This window comes from Channa argus, chromosome 14, assembly GCF_033026475.1.
Source record: "Channa argus isolate prfri chromosome 14, Channa argus male v1.0, whole genome shotgun sequence".
NCBI classification, from domain to species: Eukaryota; Metazoa; Chordata; class Actinopteri; order Anabantiformes; family Channidae; genus Channa; species Channa argus.
In genome coordinates this window covers 6,547,067-6,565,948 of record NC_090210.1, presented here as the reverse complement: position 1 = coordinate 6,565,948, position 18,882 = coordinate 6,547,067, and the positions used below count along the sequence as shown (strand labels likewise).

The following is an 18,882-nucleotide window of genomic DNA, read 5'->3' as shown; positions in this document are numbered from 1 at the left end:
TGGTTACTTATTAGAGCCAGGATTTTTTTGGAGCGAGCATCTTTCGACCTTTTTGCTTTAGAATATATTTTTGGCTTCAGTTTCCAACTGTGGCACGTGCACTATTACACGTACTGCATGCTTGAAGAAGCTGCAGTGACAGTTCTGCTGGCTCTTTCTGAAAGATGTCCCATTTGGTTTATTTTGAAGAGTTTTTTGGGTTTTTTTCTTGTGGTAACCTGGGAAAAAAGTTTTTTCAAAACATGAAATGATGAGCAAAGCATTGCTTCAGAACCTGGGTAAGGTGTACTTATTTGTGAAATGGTTACAGTCATATACTTTTACTGTGAACTACAGTATCTGACTTGTTCTGTCACTGCTGCTTGAGTAATGCATGAGTGCTGTACTAGTACTTCTTTCTTGAGGAGAACATCGTAGCACTGCCCTACTCAGCACAATAAGATCCTTCAAAACGAAAACACCTGAGTTCCTGTGGGACTGAAATAATCAAATCCATTTCATTCCTCATCCAGGAGGCAAACACCAAGTCATTTCTTATCAGTTTAAAGAGCAGCTTTCACTTTTCTTGTTTATATGCTGTTACAGCCTTAGTGAGTAGTTCATCAAATTCCCAGTGTCCAGCAGCAAGGTTACCATGAGTAAATAAAATGAATTAACAGCATACATAGTGATTACTGGTCCAAGCAAGCAGACCACTGTCGTGCAAAGCACCCTCCTGCTGATAGCAGTGGGGGATAATAGGAAAGAGATGTCTCTGTTATGTGGATGCTGTAAGGGATGGGTACACACACAGTTATAATTACAGTGCTGAAACTATACACCCCGTGTCTGTCAGTTAGTGCTGCTGTCACTATTATTACCCAGTTGCCTCTGCACTCCACTGACGCAGCAAGACTCAGCCACAAACTACAAATTAACTTTGTGGCAGACAAAGCTGTGTAAAGCTAACGCTAAATATAAACTAAATGAAATGAATGGGTGGAGGTTAAGGTTGTTGTGCAAGAAAAAAAAAAGAAAGACAGAAAGGAAAAAAAAGTCTATGTCCTCCAAGGTATTACAAATTTGACTTAGTCCTATTACTGGTTGGTGGCTGTCATACAAAGTTACAGTGTTCTCATCCATGGGTCCTGTTTGTTTGTGCACCAGAGCCACTGTGGGGTGGGAGCCATGATGGATGGCCTGGCTGTAACACTGGCTAATGTTGCAAGTTGTCAGCCACTCAACAGGGGGGCAGCCTAAGGTGGCCATATGCAGCATGTACCATGCCAGACCGGCCCTTTATTTTGGAAGTGATGGCTCTCTGGAGAGTGACTGTTATTGAATATATGGAGGAACAGAGCAATAGAGAACTCAGTGGCCTGTCAACCCTAAACACAGTATGCCTGGACTTTAGACTTTGCACAAGGTTTTCTCAATAAACCTTGTGATTGCAGTGCTTTATAGTGAAGGCATCGTTTATTGTCTACTTTATGCATACATGAAATTTAAAAAGCTCATACGGAGGGATTGACATAAGCTGCATATTACATGTAGAGCTAATTATTTTAAGAATTGATTAATGTTTGGATACTGTAAGTCTCATCGACCGAAAACTACACTAATATGAAATAACTTGAACCTAAACAATTTTTTCAGTGGTGGAATAAACAGCAAACACCTCTACCTTTTTGCCACCATGGAAGAAAGTAGTTTTTTCTTTTTCCCTCAGGTTTTTGAGATCATATCAACAATGTGTATTTTGTTGTATATTGTTAGTCTATACAGTATGTGTCTCACAGCTCAAAGAGGAATTTCTCTCATCAATTCTCATCATCACATGAACGTGTTTAAACTTGAGTTACGCTTGTAAAGTAATACAAACAACAGCAACGGCAGTAAATGCTTGAAATGTATGATGCCCTGACAATATCTGGGAGTAAAGCCCAATCTGTTTAAAACTCATTTGGACCCATGCCTTCCGTCTGGGTTAGTCTGGTCTTCCCTCACTCTGTCAAAGGCTGGACTGACAGACAGACCTATAAACAACCAGCTTTTATCTCTCTGTGAGAGACACAGCAACAAAGAGCCCAGCTGCCTGGCCATATCCCCCCTCATCCCTCTGTTTTCGCCTTTTATCTTTGCTGTCATCAGCCCACCATGCTGAAGAGGAAGCATGGAAGGATCTAGAGGTGCACTTAAATCTGTCTGCTTTCTCTTTCACAGCTTCTTCATTGGTATCCTATGGTTGTTTTCTATGTCTGTCTGAATGCTACTGCAGAGAGGTGTGACATGAGTCATTTTCATTGTTGGTTTGTTGGAAAGAAAAACAGATTTTACACGAGAGCATTATTGCAGCAGATATCACTAGCGCTAATAGGGGCCCTGTTTTCAAAGCGGGGCCTGATGATCCACATTATCGTATCTAAAACAATTGCCACTAAACTACAAGACCCTTCATTTCTACCCATGCTGACTGTGGTTTCAGGGATGGAAATGTCAGACTACTATTTGGGCCAGACTGAAATGTCTGTACAACTGTTGGATTAAGTGCCAAGCAATTTTGTACAGACATTCATGAACCTGAGAGGATGAATTCTAATGACTTTTGTGACCAGCCTCAGCTGTACTGTGTGTTTAGTTAGGAAATACAAGCACACACTAATACCCTAAATAAGACCAACATACCTGGTGAAAATTAGTATTTTAGCATTGTCACTGTGAGCTTATAAACATGCTGATTGTAGCATTTATCACAGAACAACTAGTCTGGCTGTACGCTCCTAGAAACACAGATACTCCTTTATACTAGAGCATTCGGGGATCTGCTTTAGTAAAAGGGCACAAAATATTGATATTTTCTCAAGAATGTCAGGCATAGTTACACAGTTTTTTTTTGCGACCACAGTAATGAAAATCTGTGATATGTGCAATTTGGTATGACCAGACACGATTATTTGACACATACCTCCATCTTGTTGAGGGACACCCAGCAGTCTGAGGGGAAGTCCTGCAGCATAGGAACCAAGAACTGTAGACAGCCATCCCAGTGACACAGAAGCAACATCATAGCAATGAGGTTAATAATCCGCATCACCGCACTAGCCAGGTCATAGGTCATATGGAAGATCTGGAACAAGAGAGCAGGACAGAAATGGTGTTAAATTGATCTGTAAGTTGGACCAAAGAGACACAGAATGTGATGGAGAGAAAGCAAAACTACTTTATATATTGGATATGAATATGTCAAACACTTAAAATAATAAATTAATTTGTCAGTGGCAGGGAGACAAGTTGCCACCAGTCCCAAATTAAACACAGCAAGACATTTGTTACACAGAGATGCATGACATCAATCAAAGACTCCAAAACGCACACAGAGTCCAGCTACACACAAAGTACTCACGCAAGCCTGAAGGTAAAAACCTGCACCAACAACAAAGACAGACATATCAACACATACAAACACACACATTCAGACAAACCGGATGATGGACAGAAACCATCATGATCCTTAACAACTGATAGTCTATGTCATCTAAAACATCAATCATTTTCAGTCACCAGACAGTCACTTACAGTAGGCCAATAATCTATTACTTGACGTGATTCTATTTAAATGCTGATAACTCCAACCCCAATTTTAAAAAGTTGGGACGATGAGTAAAACGTACATAAAAACAGAACGCAATGATTTGCAAATCTCATCAACCCATATTTTATTCACAATAAAACATAATCAACATGTCAGATGTTGAAATTTTACCATTTCATGAAAAATATGAGCTCATTTTGAATTTGATGGCAGCAACACATCTCAAAAAAGTTGGAACAGGGGCAACAAAAGACTAGAAAAGAAATCCTACAAATATAAAAAGAAATGCAGGAGAATTTTACAGTTAATTAAGTTAAACGGCAACAGCTCAGTAACATTACTGGATATAAAATGAGCATTTCAGAGCGGCGGAGCCTCTTGAATGTAAAGATGGTCAGAGGTTCACCAATCTGAGACAAACTGCATATAAAAACAAACAAAACAATTTCAGAAAAATGTGAAGAATTTGAAGATCCCACCATCTACAGTATATAATATCATCAAAAGATTCAGAGAATCAGGAGGAATAGCTGTGGGGAAAGGAAAAGGTCAAAGGTCAAAACTGGATTTGCGTGATCTTTAGGCCATCAGGCAGCACTGCATTAAAAACAGGCATTATTCTCTACTGGACATTACTGCATGGGCTCAGGAACACTTCCGGAAAACACTGTCTGTGGACACAGTTTGCTGTTAAATCTAAGAAGAAGCCATGTGTGAACACAATCCAGAAACACCGCCATGTTCTCTGGGTCGAAGCTCATTTAAAATGCTCTGACGCAAAATAGAAAACTTTTTAGAAAACATGGATGCCATGTCCAATTGACTAAAGAGGAGAGGGAGCATCCAGCTTGTTATCAGCGGACAGTTCAAAAGCCTGTATCTCTGATGGTATGTGGGTGCATTAGTGCCGGCGTGGGCAGCTTACACATCTGGAAAGTCACCATCAATGCTGAAAAGTACATAGAGGTTTTAGAGCAACATATGCTCCCATCCAAATCATTTTCAGAGAAGGCCTTGCAAGACAATCCTAAAGCACATACTGCATCCATTATAACAGCATGGCTTCACAAGAGAAGTCCAGACCTTTCACCAGTAGAAAACTTTTGGCACATCATAATACAAAAAATTCAGCTACAAAGGCCCAGGACTGTAGAGTGGCTCAAATTCTGCATCAGACAAGAATGGGAAGACGTCCCTCTCCTAAAACTCCAGCAACTGATCTCCTCACTTCCCAGACATTTACAGACAGTTGTTAAAAGAAGAGAGTATGCAGCACAATGGTAAACATCACCCTGTTCCAACTTTTTGGAGATGTGTTGCTGTCATCAAATTCAAAATGAGCTAATACTTTCCATGAAATGGTAAAAGGTCTCAGTTTCAACATCAGATATGTTGTTTATGTTCCATTGTAAATAAAATATGGGTTTATGAGATTTTCAAATCATTACATTCTGTTTTTATTTATGCTTTACACATGATCCCAACATTTTTTTAATTGGGGTTGTACTTAAATGCAATAAAGACATCTTTGAGGCCTGGATATGTGGGAATTACAATAGCTTTTGTAGTTAAAACATTGTCTGGTGCCATCTGCCATGAAGACATGAGAAATGAGTCTTTTTACTGAGTGAAGCTGAAGGAGAAGTGATAGTTTGTGATGGGAGTGACAAATGAAACTGGACATGAATCACATGTGCTGATCTTTCTAAATGCCTCTTTAACCTTTATGGGGTTTTCACTGTCAGTATTTATCAATCTTATAAAATCGAGTCATTTGTCATATCATTTCAACCAAGGATGGATGAGAGACACCGAACTTATCTATGATGGTTATGTTCAGCACAATGGACAGCTCCCAGAAAGTAACAGGAACCAAAAGTAGTTTAGGTTTTGGGATTTTTAAAAACAAACCACAGAGAGGCATTAAAACGTTGAAATTAGCTGTGTCAGTATCTCACTCTCCACTGCATCTCCACTCTCATTCTCCATGCATGCCAAGTATTACTTCCCATCATGCACCACTGTGTGTATGTGTGTGTATCACATCATATCTTCAGAAATCCAATTATCCAAAGGTCAAGTGAACAGCCAAGCCCCACTGCACTGCTCACCACTGCAAAATGCCAACACCAGGCTGCCAATAGTGGCATAAACAAAAAGTCGAGTGATCTCGTGACATCATTGGACCTCCTGTCTTTTGGGCTGCTCTCCCACATTTGAGGAAGGAATCTGAGAAGAGGCTGGATCAGAGTGTATCCCTTGCTGAATAAATAAAAGTCAAGTGGCCAGGAAGGGCAGACTTGAGTCTTTAAGTTTAGTCTACACGATATAAGGTGTTCTAGAAAATAGCCCCCATCTTCATAGCCCAAGTCTGCAAGTCAAGCCTCTGGAGAAAAGCCATGTTACTGAACCTCTCCAAATCCTTAAAATGAACAATTAGTGCCATATATAATCACAGTCGATAAACCCCTAGTGCTACATATTATCATTGCCTTCTACCCCACCTGCTCTTCCTCTGGCACCTTAATTGCTTCATGAGTTTGCCCTGGTAATAGGCTGCTTATGAGACTCCCTGATGCCACATGTGGGACTGAGAGGTCAGACACGGAGACAGAGACATTTAGGAGAGAGGGGGTTGTGTGACAATAACAGTAATTAGAATGCAATGTTTGTTAAAACCCAAACATCCGGCTGACATTCTACATTTATCATCAGGTGGCAGGTGAGAACATTAGCAGAGGAGAGCAGACCGCTCAGAGCAGACAGAGACTGTTGGTTTGGTCACAAGCCAACATCAACATATTGCAAGCAAATCTGTGACCTTTTATCACAGATTCGCTAGTGTTTCTTCCTCTGTGGCAAAGAGTTGTGTGATTAGAGCTAATACACTATTTACTGAGGCACTGTTATGAAATGTGTACCTCTTCCCACTGGTGAATGTAGCGTATTAATCTGGAGAGCCTCAGCAGCCTCAGAAGACTTAGGATCTTGGTAAAGCGGACAATCCTTAGGGCCCGAGCAGTCTTGTACACCTCTGAGTCAATTCCCTGTTCCACTATGAGGAATATGTAATCCACTGGGATGGAGGAGATAAAGTCAACAATGAACCAAGTCTTTAAGTACTTTTTCTTAATGGTTTTAGGGTCCAAAATGATGTCTGAGTTGTCCTCAATGATGATTCCGGTGCGAAAATTAAGCACCAGGTCCATGAGGAAGAAAGTGTCAGAAACCACATTAAAGATGATCCATGGTGTGGTGGTCTCCTCCTTGAAGAAGGTGATGCCCACAGGGATGATGATCAGGTTGCCCACCATAAACAGCAGCATTGTGAAATCCCAGTAGAACCTACAAGATATGTGTGTAGTTGTAGTGTGTATATGACAGTGTGTTCACATGGGTGTGTGGGGTGTAGAGGGAGGGAGAAGGTGGGTGTGAAGGGAAGAAAAGACAAAACTAGAGTCAGATAAGAAACAGGATATGCTGTATGAAGGCACAACAGATTTTCAAACTCATAATGGAAAAGTGTAAGCGACTTTTGAACAAAAATTCCACTAAAATCCAAAACATATTTGAAGTATTCAGTTGATAAAACAATGCTACGTATGAGCTGATGAAAAGGGTAGAAATTAAAAAACTTAACTCTACTTGCATCTACTTGCATTTGGAGCTCTCATTGACCTTGCAGTACACATGGATGCAAGTCACTCTCTGCCAGTAATGATGGGGCAGCTTTGTTACTTGGACAGAGAGACAAAAGTAGTGAGGTCTCAGCCGGTCAGAGGCATCTCTGCAGGACAGGTGCAGCGCTGAGTCATTACACTGCGACTTATGCAACAAGCTCTGACTCGTCCACTCCACGGGAACAACAATAACCGTCCCGATGGCCATGTTTGAAGCAACTTTGCTTCTTTAACTGTTCATTCATTAGTATAAGAATCAAATGAGTGCAGCTATTGCACCGTGTGGGAGTTTGTGTGGTGAAGAAAGGCGCCTGACGTCAGATGACGTCTGCTGTGAAGGTTTTTTGGATTGTTTGTTTTAACCTTTATTTATTCTGCTTAGTTTCACCACCTCTCTTTTGCAGGAACGCCCTGTTACATTCACACCTGGAAGCTGCCCACCGCAGTCTGACCTGTGGCCACTGAGCATCTTCAGTGGAGCAGACATGGCTCAGGTTTAGCCTTGGTGGTCTACTGACTCGGCGTTATGTGATACAAATGTGCCAACCGTGAATGGCGCTGTGAGAGAGGCAGCGCTCAGACGCGCGAGCAAGACCCCTAATCAGACGGGAGCTGTCCATCCCGTGCGGTGCTGAATCGAAACCAGGCATTCCAGAGTAAAACACTGATTTTGTGATACAGATGAAATTTGGAGGTTCATACATGTCGAATACGTGGCATATAGCTGGATTTTAACACGTCCGAGTCCCAAGCAGCATTCTTGTCTCTTGCCTATAGATTTCTCTAAACATTTGTCATCTCAAAAGATCTGCTGGATGTCCAGCTGGGTTGCAAGCGTTGAGACGTGAAAGCCGTCATTAAAACGCAGGATCCGGGGGAGTCGTTCAGGCGGATATGTCTCCAGTGAGCATGCTTGAGGTTTCGCACACTTGGCTCAAGGTGACATTCCATTACTGAGCATCGCACGCTCAGATATACACACACTGATAGCATGCATGGTTTCAGTACGGCATAGTACAGCATAGCTGATACTATAACGAAAACTGACTCCATCATTGAAAATAATGGTATTTTAAATTAACTCGATTTAGCGTCACAGCGCTGTCTTTCCTCTTTGTTAAATGCGAGCGTGCTGCAACAAAAAGTCAAGGTGTGTTAGCAGGCCGAGCTTGTTGAGCATCCCAGACATGGCACTGTACACACAGACCGGAATAGGATTTGTTTACAACCTTGAAAGGACACTCTTTGCCAAAGTAACTTTGCCTGACAACAGGTTGGTTGGGGATTAATGGCAACACGTTGCGATGCACAGATTGAAATCTCTACAGATTCAATCATAAGGGGTGGAATGAAAAAAGAAGCCAGTTATGTTGACCAAAGACATGCATCTCTTCCCATAATGGAGTCACTCTGGTTACTCACTGTAAAGTAAGTTGTAGATGACAAAGAGGAGCCATACGGTCCTCTCATGACTCTCAACGTGCTACCATTTGCAACCCCAGCTCTTACCTGAAATCGCTGTAAGGGTGGATAATCCAATTTCCAGCAGATTTTACCCTCTCCTGCTCCCTCTCAACTGCTTTTTGACTACCAAACATGCGCAAGGAGAATTTGTTAACTCCAGGCTGAAGCATACTACTAAACTGCCGCTGCATGAAGCTGGCTTGGCTTCCCCGAGGTTCCGCATCCTCGGCGGGCACAATCGGGGGTCCATCCTCCGGCTTCTGGAAAGTGACAGAGTTCCTGGGCGGCTGGGTCTGAGTCTGAGTGGAGCCATGCAGCGAAGACGAGGCTTTCCGGCTTGGTGCGTTAGAGAAGGACACCTTGGAGTCCTTTTTTTCAGGGATACCGCTGGATACTGGGGTAGCACCAGGATTTGCGTTCTCTCCTCCTTGTCCCCCGCTTAACGACCCGCCTGGAGTGATCGAGCCGTCCATACTGGGGGTAGTCGAGTTACAGGCTCCTCGCTTGGCGCTCCCGCCGTCTTCGGCCCTCCCCGAGCCTCCTGTCTGCTTCTCCTGCTTGGAGATGATAGAGCGCAGGCTCCCGGTACCCGAGTCCCTCCTGCATTCTCCGTTTTTGTTGCATTTCATGTTGGAAATGGGAGCGACACTGTTGCAACCATCACTCACTGTCGCGTTTAAATTCTCTCCACGGACCGCAGGTTCCGACGCCTCCGCCCCAGATGCTCTGCTGGTCTCGCTGCGCAGGGCAGCATCACCCGGACTGGGTGTCTGGGTCTCAGTAGTTCTGGAGGCAGTAGTGGGCCGTGGGTCGGCAGTAGCGTCCTCTGTGTGCGTAAGGCAAGGCTCCTTGTTGGAGTTTCTCCTGGAAGCCGAGGACGCGGCTCCCCCTCCTGGCGTAAAGTTCTTCATCCTAATACTGCCGCCTCCTCCTCCTCCTCCTCCACCTCCGCCGCTCCCCCCGGATCGGCGCAACCGCGGATGCTGAAACTTGGACTCCTCTTCTCCGTCCTCTGTCTCGTCCATCACGACGTTGGTGGCCACACCGAGCTGCTTACCGCTCGGTGCTCCAGTAGAACCGGCGTCCAGGCAGTTCAGGCTGTTGGTGCTTCTTGTACATTTCGACGCAGGAGCCGTGGGTGATGTGATGTGGCCGCATCCACTCCCGCCCACCGCCTTCTTTTTCATGGTGGCAGCGGACGCCGGTGAAACCTCATTCCTGTCCATAACATTGAGCATATCAAATTTTGCCTCCAATTATCTTTGGAGAAAACCAATCAGAGACAGAGCAGAGATGGAAAGAAGAAGAAGAAGCAGGGAGCCGGGGAGGGGGACAGAGGGAGGGGTTGACGTGTCTTCTTTGCATATACTTTCGCTAGTCATTGTGTCAGAGATGCTCAAGCATCAAACTAATTGAGCCCTTAGACTGCGGCAAATGTCATAAAACTATTAGCTTCTGCTGCTCCTGATTCACTTCAAGGAAATTTCCAGCAGAGGCCTCTCAGTCATGACCTAAAACCTGAATTCCCTCAAGTAGCTCTATCGTATTAATCTCACGGAAATAGATGCTTAACTTGTTGTCAATCACATGATATACCAACATCAAAAATTTAATTACCACGTGTTAATGAAAACTCAAATGATGTCATACATCCTAAAAGGTGTTTTCAATGACAACCTAGTTGAATTGATGTCACTCTTACTTAGTGTTTAGTGCAGCCTAGTGGCCGCCCAGAGGAACCACAGGATGGGTTAGATAAATCTTAGAGATTACGAGAGGCTAACGCAACAAAGGCTTTAAACTCAGTCAAACAGGATTAGAGTCTACTACAGTCTGAGTTCACTTGTCTACTCAAAGTGGAACTTTGTCACTTATTCCTCAGTATGAATTTGGGTGGTTGCAGCTGGGTTCATCGCCCAAAAGAAACACACTGTACCTTGCATGTCTAACAAGATGCACCTTTGTTCCAAGCACACAACAGAAGTGTATTTTTTTTAGTTAAGAGGTGTAGAATAGACTGGTGGGCACACATTAGGGATTATGGGCTTTGACAATACACATTCCAAGCAATAAACTAAAACAAATCCATACAGTAGTACTACTTTGGTACTGTGCCTTCTTGTGCCTGTGCTTATTGTGTGCAAAGTCATGGCCATTAAAACATAAAAAAGCACTACAGGCAATCAAATAGCAATCCATGCCATCTTTTAACAACTGACCAACCAAAATGGTTGGCAGCCCTGCTTGTTGTCCAGCCTACTCACTGCTAATTACCTGGCTCAAGTGTGTTTAGTCAATCATAAGATAGAGGAGCAGTAAAGAGGCAAAGGTAGTTGGAAAACAAGCATGACAGCAGCCCTGAGGGAGTTTGTGTTTCCCACCATGAAGTCACAAAGTATAGAAAGTGTAAAAAGAGGTCAATTATTATGTATTATTTTATTCTTACTTTATTATTTAGTTATTTATATATTTTTATTCCTCCAAAGATATTCTCAAATTACAGATGTGTTAGTGCCCCTAGAAAATATTATAAATAATATAGTGAAATATACAAGTTACATGTACTCAACCTTATCATTCATCAGTCATTCAGCCTATAAATACTACTGTTTGGTATTCTTGTGTGCACCACACTGAACATGGACCATAGAAAGCAAATGAGACAGTTCTCTTAGAGTATCAGACAAAATATAGACAAAAGCATGTTAAAAGCTCCCGTATATGTGAGATAAAACTAGCTTTTTGGCAAGAATCATCAGCTCTATAGTTCACAAACAAAATCATGAACCTTTCAAATAAAAGAACACCTCATAGTGTGAAACATGGAGGAGGCTTAGTTATGTTAGAGGTTGCTTTGCTGTGTCTGGCACTAAGTGCCTTGAATCTTTGCAGGATACAGACACAGTGATTACCTCTATAGATTTGCAAAAAACAATGTTGTCAAATATTGCATTATTTTCATCAATGCAAATTGTATTTGATTTAATTATTTAAAATATTCTGTCATGTAAAAATGTGGAATAAACAATGATGAATTCCAATTACTTTTGTCACTTTTAGGTTAATTAAAAAAAAAAAGAAAACTGTGGGTTCTCCTTTTCTTACTGAAGTGTACCAACAAACTTGTCAATGTCTGAATGGGTTTGTGACCATGATTTAAACTACAGAGCTACAAAGCATTATTTCTATACAATAAAGATACAGGCCATGTTAATGGAATGTGGAACTGGAACTGGAGAGAGATTAAAGTCCGTAGATAGCCTATTTTCTTTGAACTAGTTTTGGTTGTGTCTAATTTTGGTCACATATGTGAAGCTTAGTAACAACTTACAAATACTAATGCAGAATAACTTATAAATAAGAACATACATCTATACATAGTAGTACTCAACCCTGCTACTCGCTTTTCCTACAAACATTTTACTTACTATCGATATCTAGTATTACTAAATCTTTTTCTTGCCTTTTGGCATCATTAGTGGGAAGTCAAACATTTCATCCTTTGTTTATGCCATCCTCCATGATGCAGAGGTGGGACACCATCTAAACTAGTTTTCAAAAAATGAAAGACAACACAACGATCCATTAAAATGTCAATAAAACACATTTTTAAACAAGCTCCAGGCGTTTCAGTTGAATGGCCCAGAAACATTTTACAGTACTACAAAGAAACAACATCCCACCCCTGCTAGGGTTTAACCATTAATCAAAATGTAGTATTTCAACCATATAGGGAGAATTAACTGATGACCTCCTTGATGTGGAGACCCTGACCAATGTCCTGAACAAATAAGGACAATGAATCATATAATCTTTGTCTTTTCCACACTAAAATTTAAGGCAGCATTTCATAACAGCTTTTTACATTTGCAGTGGGTGGTCACACCACCTCTATCTGCATTGGAAATTTTGGGAGCTTTGAGAATTTAAATATAACCTATATCTATTTATTTAAATATGAAAACCACACAGGTTGTTGGTCTGGTGACTAAGCTACCACCTGCTTAATAAAATTTGCTAAAAATTCTCAACTTGCCTTTAGTGGCAGGTACATATTAGTTGCACTTGGATCAATTCAAAGCAAGAATGGCATGCTGCCTACTTTCACAGAGGTACTTGAATATTTCTGAATGATTTAATTTTGAGTTTAGTTGTATGGATGTCACAGCCCAAAATTAATAGCAACTTAAATTAACAGACATTCCATGCCTATAAAAGGAAACAAACAAGTTTTGTTTGGTAAGGTAACGGCTGAGCTGTGGTCATTCTCACTGATTAAAAACAACAGAAGCATGTCAAATGTAACCTTATGGATAAACATTTGAATTGTGAATAATGTACTTATACATCATGTTTCCTGTCAATTACTCTACATTACTGCCGATGAAAATGCACATTATCAGCAGAAACCTTGAAATCTGTTTGTTTTAGCACTTTATTGTCACTGTATGAAAAATCATTAATAAAATAATAAACACGTTCTTTTCTAAACAAGTTTGGCCATTTCCATAAAAGGTAAAATAATCCGAGGCCCCTTTTTCATGCCTTTCCTTTACACTGCTGATTTTGTGTTTTGGGCAAGGGTTCAATAAATAAGTTAACAATTTCCATTGAGGAATAAAATGTGCCCACTGTAGTGAGGATCTTTACTTTGTCAACATAAACAAAATTCAGTGGATTAAACTGTAATTAAAAAAAAAAAAAGTTGGGGGGGGGGCATTAAAAACTAAAAAAGTTCTGAAAGACTTAGGCAATGGGAAAAAGAAAAAAATATATAATTCATTTTTTGCTCAGTAGCTTACCGAAATTCACATTTTCAATTTTGTGCAAATTACTTTTAAAAAGGTGCAAATAAATATACATTTGATGCATACACCCATTTTCTTTCCACAAAGTTGATCCATGAGCTGTACAGTGGCTGACAGTTCAAAATGAATTCACTATCTACACATCTATGGACTCTGCACCACTACAGGCATTTTTCTTTAAAAAAAAAAAAAAAAGCATTTTTGCTTTTTAAATATAAAATGGGTTCTAGCCTTGCAGCAGAAATGTGTCACAAAGCAGTCCTTTCTGGCTCAAGCTTTGTTCCAGTTCTGGTCACAATGCCACTTTCATTATTATTCACATTTGTGTCTGGATCCACCTTCAACACTGCCAAGTACCACCTCCTCAATCACTGTGTAATAATAGCAGCAAGAGCTGAACGAAGTGTCCGTTCAGCACTAGTGAGAGGAATGACGACTAACAGTTTGCGACAAAGTTCACCACAGCTCAAGTTATCCCCTAGAACTGAGGGAAAAAAAACTGTTCTGGGCTGAGCTATAAAGAAGACCTCAGGTCTCAGTCAGGTGTAGGGTTTTCAGATGCAACTGTGATAATCTATGAGTTGCTGGCTGCATTGTCATTACTAGGTGAGCTGGGGGAGGAAGAAGAGGAGGAGGATGGAGAGAAGTTCATCCCTGATAACCCTGGTGGATCTGTGGCTGTGTTCTGGCCGCTAAGACTCTTCCTGCACACAGGACAAGTATCGTGCTACAGAAAACACAGGGACAAGAGTTATTAGTTTTTTCCAAATCTGCTAAAGATGCAATATAGATGTTTTTAATTAGCCCCCATTATTTATTACCAATAAATTATAGAATCCCCAACTGAAATGGAGAAACTGAATGTAACACAACTGAACTATACACACTCACTGATGCTACTCAATGTCATAAAATTGTAAAATTTGTTTTCCTACATCAACATTTTTATTTTATTTTTTTAACCTAGCACATTGCTGCTTTATCAATGTGCATAACTGAAATTTATGGCTACCGTCTGTGTCATTTTGCAGTTCCCTTGCTGACAATTTGTGTGTCAAGAATATATGGTAAATGTTTTAATAAAATGCAAAATATTTTGATATATAGCTATGGTGTAAAACTTGGTGTAACTGATACCAATTAATCAGTATACATACCTGCTCCAGCCATGGCACTATACAGTCGTTGTGAAACAAATGATTGCATGGCAGTTGTCTAACACTCTCCCCAACACTGTAGTCTTCTTTGCACACAGGACACTCTAAACCAGCACCTGCATGAAAAGAAAATGACATATTGTGCATGTGTGTGTGTGCTTGCGTCTGTGTGTGAAAACTGTAATCACACAGATTCTACTTATTTACGTTAAGGCACTGTAGGGCAACATGGGTAAGCAGAAGTATTTGCGCAACTTTGACAAGGGCCAAATTGTGATGGCTGGATGAATAGGTTAGAGCGATTCCAAACCCGCAGCAATTGTGGGAGGTTCTCAGTCTGCTTTGGGCCGAACGAATCAAAAATGGTCCAAGAAAGAAAAAACACTGAACCGGCAACAGTGTCATAGGCAGCCAATGGTCACTGAGCTACTGTAGGTCTAATTGCTGGAAACATTAATGCTGTTCCAACAGAAAGGTGTCAAATCACACAGTGCAACAGAGTTTGTTCCATATGAAGCTTTATATGCATAGACCAGTCAGGAAATCCATGCTGACCTATGTTCACCACAAAAACCATCTGAGCATTAGAACTTGAATACAGAGCAATGGAAGATGTTGGCCTGGTCTGATGAATCATATTTTCTTTAACATCATGTAGATGGATAGTCACGTGTGTTACCTCATTGCAAAAATGGTCCAAGAATGGTTTGAGGAGCTATTGACTTGGCCTCCAAATTCTTCAGATCTCAGTTCAATCAAGCATTTTTGGGATGTGCTAGGATAACAACTCTGATCCATGGAAGTCATATTGCAACTTACTGGAGTCTGCTACTAACAGCCTGGTGCCAAATAGTACAGCCCACCATCAGAGTTGTAGTGCAGCAGAAGGCAGACGAGCTTAAGTAAGTAGCTGGTAGTGACACCTGCATGTACAGTATCAGTAAGAACCAAGACTGACCATAAAGGAAAACTATTCATTTCTGTTCTCATCATGAACTGAAAAAAGAACCAGACCTGCTCTGGTGCAGAGAAACAGTGAATGAGTAATCCTAATGAAGATGTGAACAGACTTACCCACATGTTCCTCTGTAATAGAGATGGTGGGTAAACTCTTTATTCTTTCTCTGTCTGCTGGAGGAGGACCTGTGTTTTCAAACTGGTTCAATAACTGTAAATTTAAAAAAAAAATAAGGAGAAGGTGAAATTGTCTAGAAGTTTCATTTCTAGAGTAATTTAAATACAAAAACAACTTTGGTACCTGTGTAATGATTGCATCCAGTCCATTTGCACCCCAGGCATAGTCCATTGGATTTGAATGTAAAATACCCCTGCAAAACAAAAAAGTAAAATCAAAGAAAATGAAATAAAGAACATGAGTTAAAAACATTTAAAATGTTTCAGCTAAGAATCTCAGCATGCATCTTTGGTTCATTTGCTCACCATGGTCCCATCCCAATGTTTGGCATGGCTGTAGGTGCTATGATTCCATTTACTAGCTGCTGGATAATTCTGTATCAAGAAATAACAGCACGAAATAACAACTTCACCACTGAATTAAACCCAGAAAATCAACTTGATTTTGTGGCTTAAGGGAAAATATCTGTATATATTTAGTATTTTATGGAGTCAAAAATATATTACCACTAGGTACTGTTTATAATACCAATTGTTTATTGTTTAGCTTTTATAGTAATAGCAGTTATTTAATATTAAACTACATTACTATAATCTGTACTCTTAAAAACAAGCATGTATAACTCACACAAAAGAATTTAACCTTTTATCTGTCCTTTATGCCCCATAACCACCTCCCATACACAACATATTGGTGAAAATATCTCACCCCTCTAACGTGGGCACTCCTTCATGGCGTGTGGCCTGTCTTCGAGGAACATGCCGACCCCGTGGTTGCCGAGCACTGTATCTTTGCCTAGATGCCATTTCCCGTTCCCTCCTGTTCTCGGTCTCTCGGTTGTCCTCTGTGGGTAGTCGCATCTGAAGGTCAAAGTTTTCATCAAAAATTCCAAGGGCAAACGGACCGTACCCAGAGGGAAATGTGAATAAGTGTTGGTGATCCATGTTCTAGTGTAAAAGACAGAGCCAATGTCACATCATGGTCCAATGTGCATAATGTTTTCCTACGTGAGTTGATGTTGTGAATCTTACTGACCTCAAAGACTGGGCGGTTCTGATCATTAGTGGAGGATGTGGATGCAGACCCATTTTCAGTTCTGCATGAATCATGGAAGTGAAAAAGTGAAGACGCAGAAATCCACTTAAATATATAATACTACAAATAAACACTAAAAATATAATATGTCTTAAGTAAATGAGACATATTATCTTACATACCTTCTTTCATCAGGCAATTCCTCAATAAAGCCAGATTCACAACGTGGACAGGTGTAGTCCTACAGTGAAAAATATAAAAAAAAGCTACATTTGAATATCTTATATTTATAGGCTATGCAGAGATTAACAAATGGAGAAAGGTGTCTGTTAGTTAGGTACAGTACACCCAGTTAAATTGAATCACTTTCAACCATGAAAATCATCTTACAATTCTTTATAATGTAAAGGTAATACAGTTTAAAGTTATTTTATTTTATATATAATTTAGAGGTGAGCTGTTTCAATTTTATGGTAATTTTAGATTCTATGTGTTGCTGCTTTATAATACTTTGGTCTCTGAATCAGTGAATTAATATGATGTACAGTGTAAGGTAATACAATACGCTTACCACCTATATCTTATTTGTGGTGCATTTAGTCAGTCAGTTTAAGGTTTAACAAATGTCATATAGTGTGAATAACACATTGTGAAAATTTCAAGTTAGTAAATAAAATCTCATGATGGCACCCTCTCACAGAGGTAAAACGCTGCCTGCCTGTAAATAATGGAGATGTAACATTCAAAAAGGTTGAAGAGCTGCTGTGCCAGGCAGGCAGGCAGGATTTTGTCACAACAGCAAGTTAGCGCATTAAACTAACATAGAAGTGAAATTGTTCAGGTTTTACTTCTCTTCGAGGGACAACCACAATGATCTATAGGCTCCCTGGGAGGGACATTCCGTTGTATAGATTTTATATTATTTGCCTAAAACACTTTTACCTAAAAGTTGTTAATCGGTTTTATCGAATTTACATCGAACATCGAATTAAAAAAAAAAAAAGTGAACCCAAAAGTTACCTGTCCTGCTGTTAGCCAACTAGCTGACGTTAAACGCCACCACGATGAGACCTGTCAAGCTTTTAAGATTAGCCTAACCATGTCAAGCTGATAATGAACAAATGCTAGTGTTAGACAACTGCAATTATATCTCTAAAACACAATATCATATTATAAATATTATTACGGCCAAATCAATTAAGATCTCTAGACAGCTACTCTGGACCGTTGCTGCTGCCTCTTTGGCTAACTAACGTTAGCGTATAACAGCAACAGTGTGAATCGACATGATGAGATGTGCATCATACAAACATAAAACCCCAACAAGCACAAATACTATTCGTCATTCTTTTGATATGCTCATATGTCCTCACCGGTAAACGTGGACTAATCTCTGCTAAACACCGGTGACAAAAAAACCGGCAGGGCCGCGGGGGAGCTTCCGCCATTTCTACTTGACCAGCTCGTATGGTACAGACGGGTAGCGGCGAGGGACAAGAAAACCTGACTTCAGGATGGGGAAACATGCGCTTGAAACGGAAGCCGAGTGCCAGCGAAAATTTACCACGGCATTTAAAAATACTTCCGGTTTAATACTTCCGGTTTCTTTTAAAAGAAAAGCACGGATGTCTCTTTTATTTAACCATTGTATTCAGTAACAAGCATGGAAAAACAGATGTTTTTTTCTCTCTCTGAAGCTGCAAATACACAAAAAAACACAACATAATTACAACTAATGTTTCCATTAGTTTTGCTGACTTAATCTGCAACGGGTATATGGAGGCTATTTGGTTGTGTTTTTTTGTATTTGTAATATTTTTGTAAAGGCTGCACATATGTTGTCAAAATTTGAATTGTTGTCTTTAGTTTTCTTGTGTTTTTATTGACATTGATCCTAAAGGATAGGTTAACAATTTGTCTGTCTTCTTTGGGTGAGAGGTGTCACTTGCTGCAGCAGTTCCTCCTGGCCTGGCCACGTGGATAGGGACTGGTTCTCACAACCTGTATAATGGAACCTATGGAGCCACACCTA

The 18,882-nt window shown here is 40.5% G+C and overlaps 2 protein-coding genes across 5 annotated transcripts in view; both read right to left on the bottom strand.

The window, feature by feature from the left end:
* Positions 1-10,456, bottom strand: part of LOC137098366 (potassium/sodium hyperpolarization-activated cyclic nucleotide-gated channel 2-like) — a 31,281-nt gene extending 20,825 nt beyond the window's left edge. The window contains exons 1-3 of the mRNA XM_067474558.1: positions 8,761-10,456; positions 6,493-6,916; positions 2,945-3,106 (exon numbers count right to left, since the gene is read on the bottom strand). Coding sequence (XP_067330659.1) covers positions 2,945-3,106; positions 6,493-6,916; positions 8,761-9,953 — 1,779 coding nt within the window. The 5' untranslated portion in view covers positions 9,954-10,456. The remainder of the gene's footprint in view (positions 1-2,944; positions 3,107-6,492; positions 6,917-8,760) is intronic.
* A 2,680-nt stretch (positions 10,457-13,136) lies between these two features.
* LOC137098367 (E3 ubiquitin-protein ligase RNF126-like) lies at positions 13,137-18,382 on the bottom strand. 4 transcript variants are annotated; one of them, XM_067474559.1, is made up of 9 exons: positions 18,224-18,381; positions 17,033-17,091; positions 16,851-16,911; positions 16,524-16,762; positions 16,121-16,189; positions 15,939-16,008; positions 15,755-15,848; positions 14,681-14,796; positions 13,137-14,250 (listed from the first exon to the last, which is right to left on the bottom strand). In XM_067474559.1, the coding sequence occupies exons 1-9, from the start codon at positions 18,374-18,376 to the stop codon at positions 14,098-14,100; spliced, it is 1,014 nt and encodes a 337-aa protein (XP_067330660.1). In that variant the 5' UTR covers positions 18,377-18,381; the 3' UTR covers positions 13,137-14,097. The 4 variants fall into 4 exon arrangements, with proteins under 4 accessions (XP_067330660.1, XP_067330661.1, XP_067330663.1 ...); XM_067474560.1 differs by having other exon boundaries at positions 16,524-16,675; XM_067474562.1 differs by lacking the exon at positions 13,137-14,250 and adding an exon at positions 15,500-15,603 and having other exon boundaries at positions 18,224-18,382.
* Between the last annotated feature and the right edge of the window lie 500 nt (positions 18,383-18,882).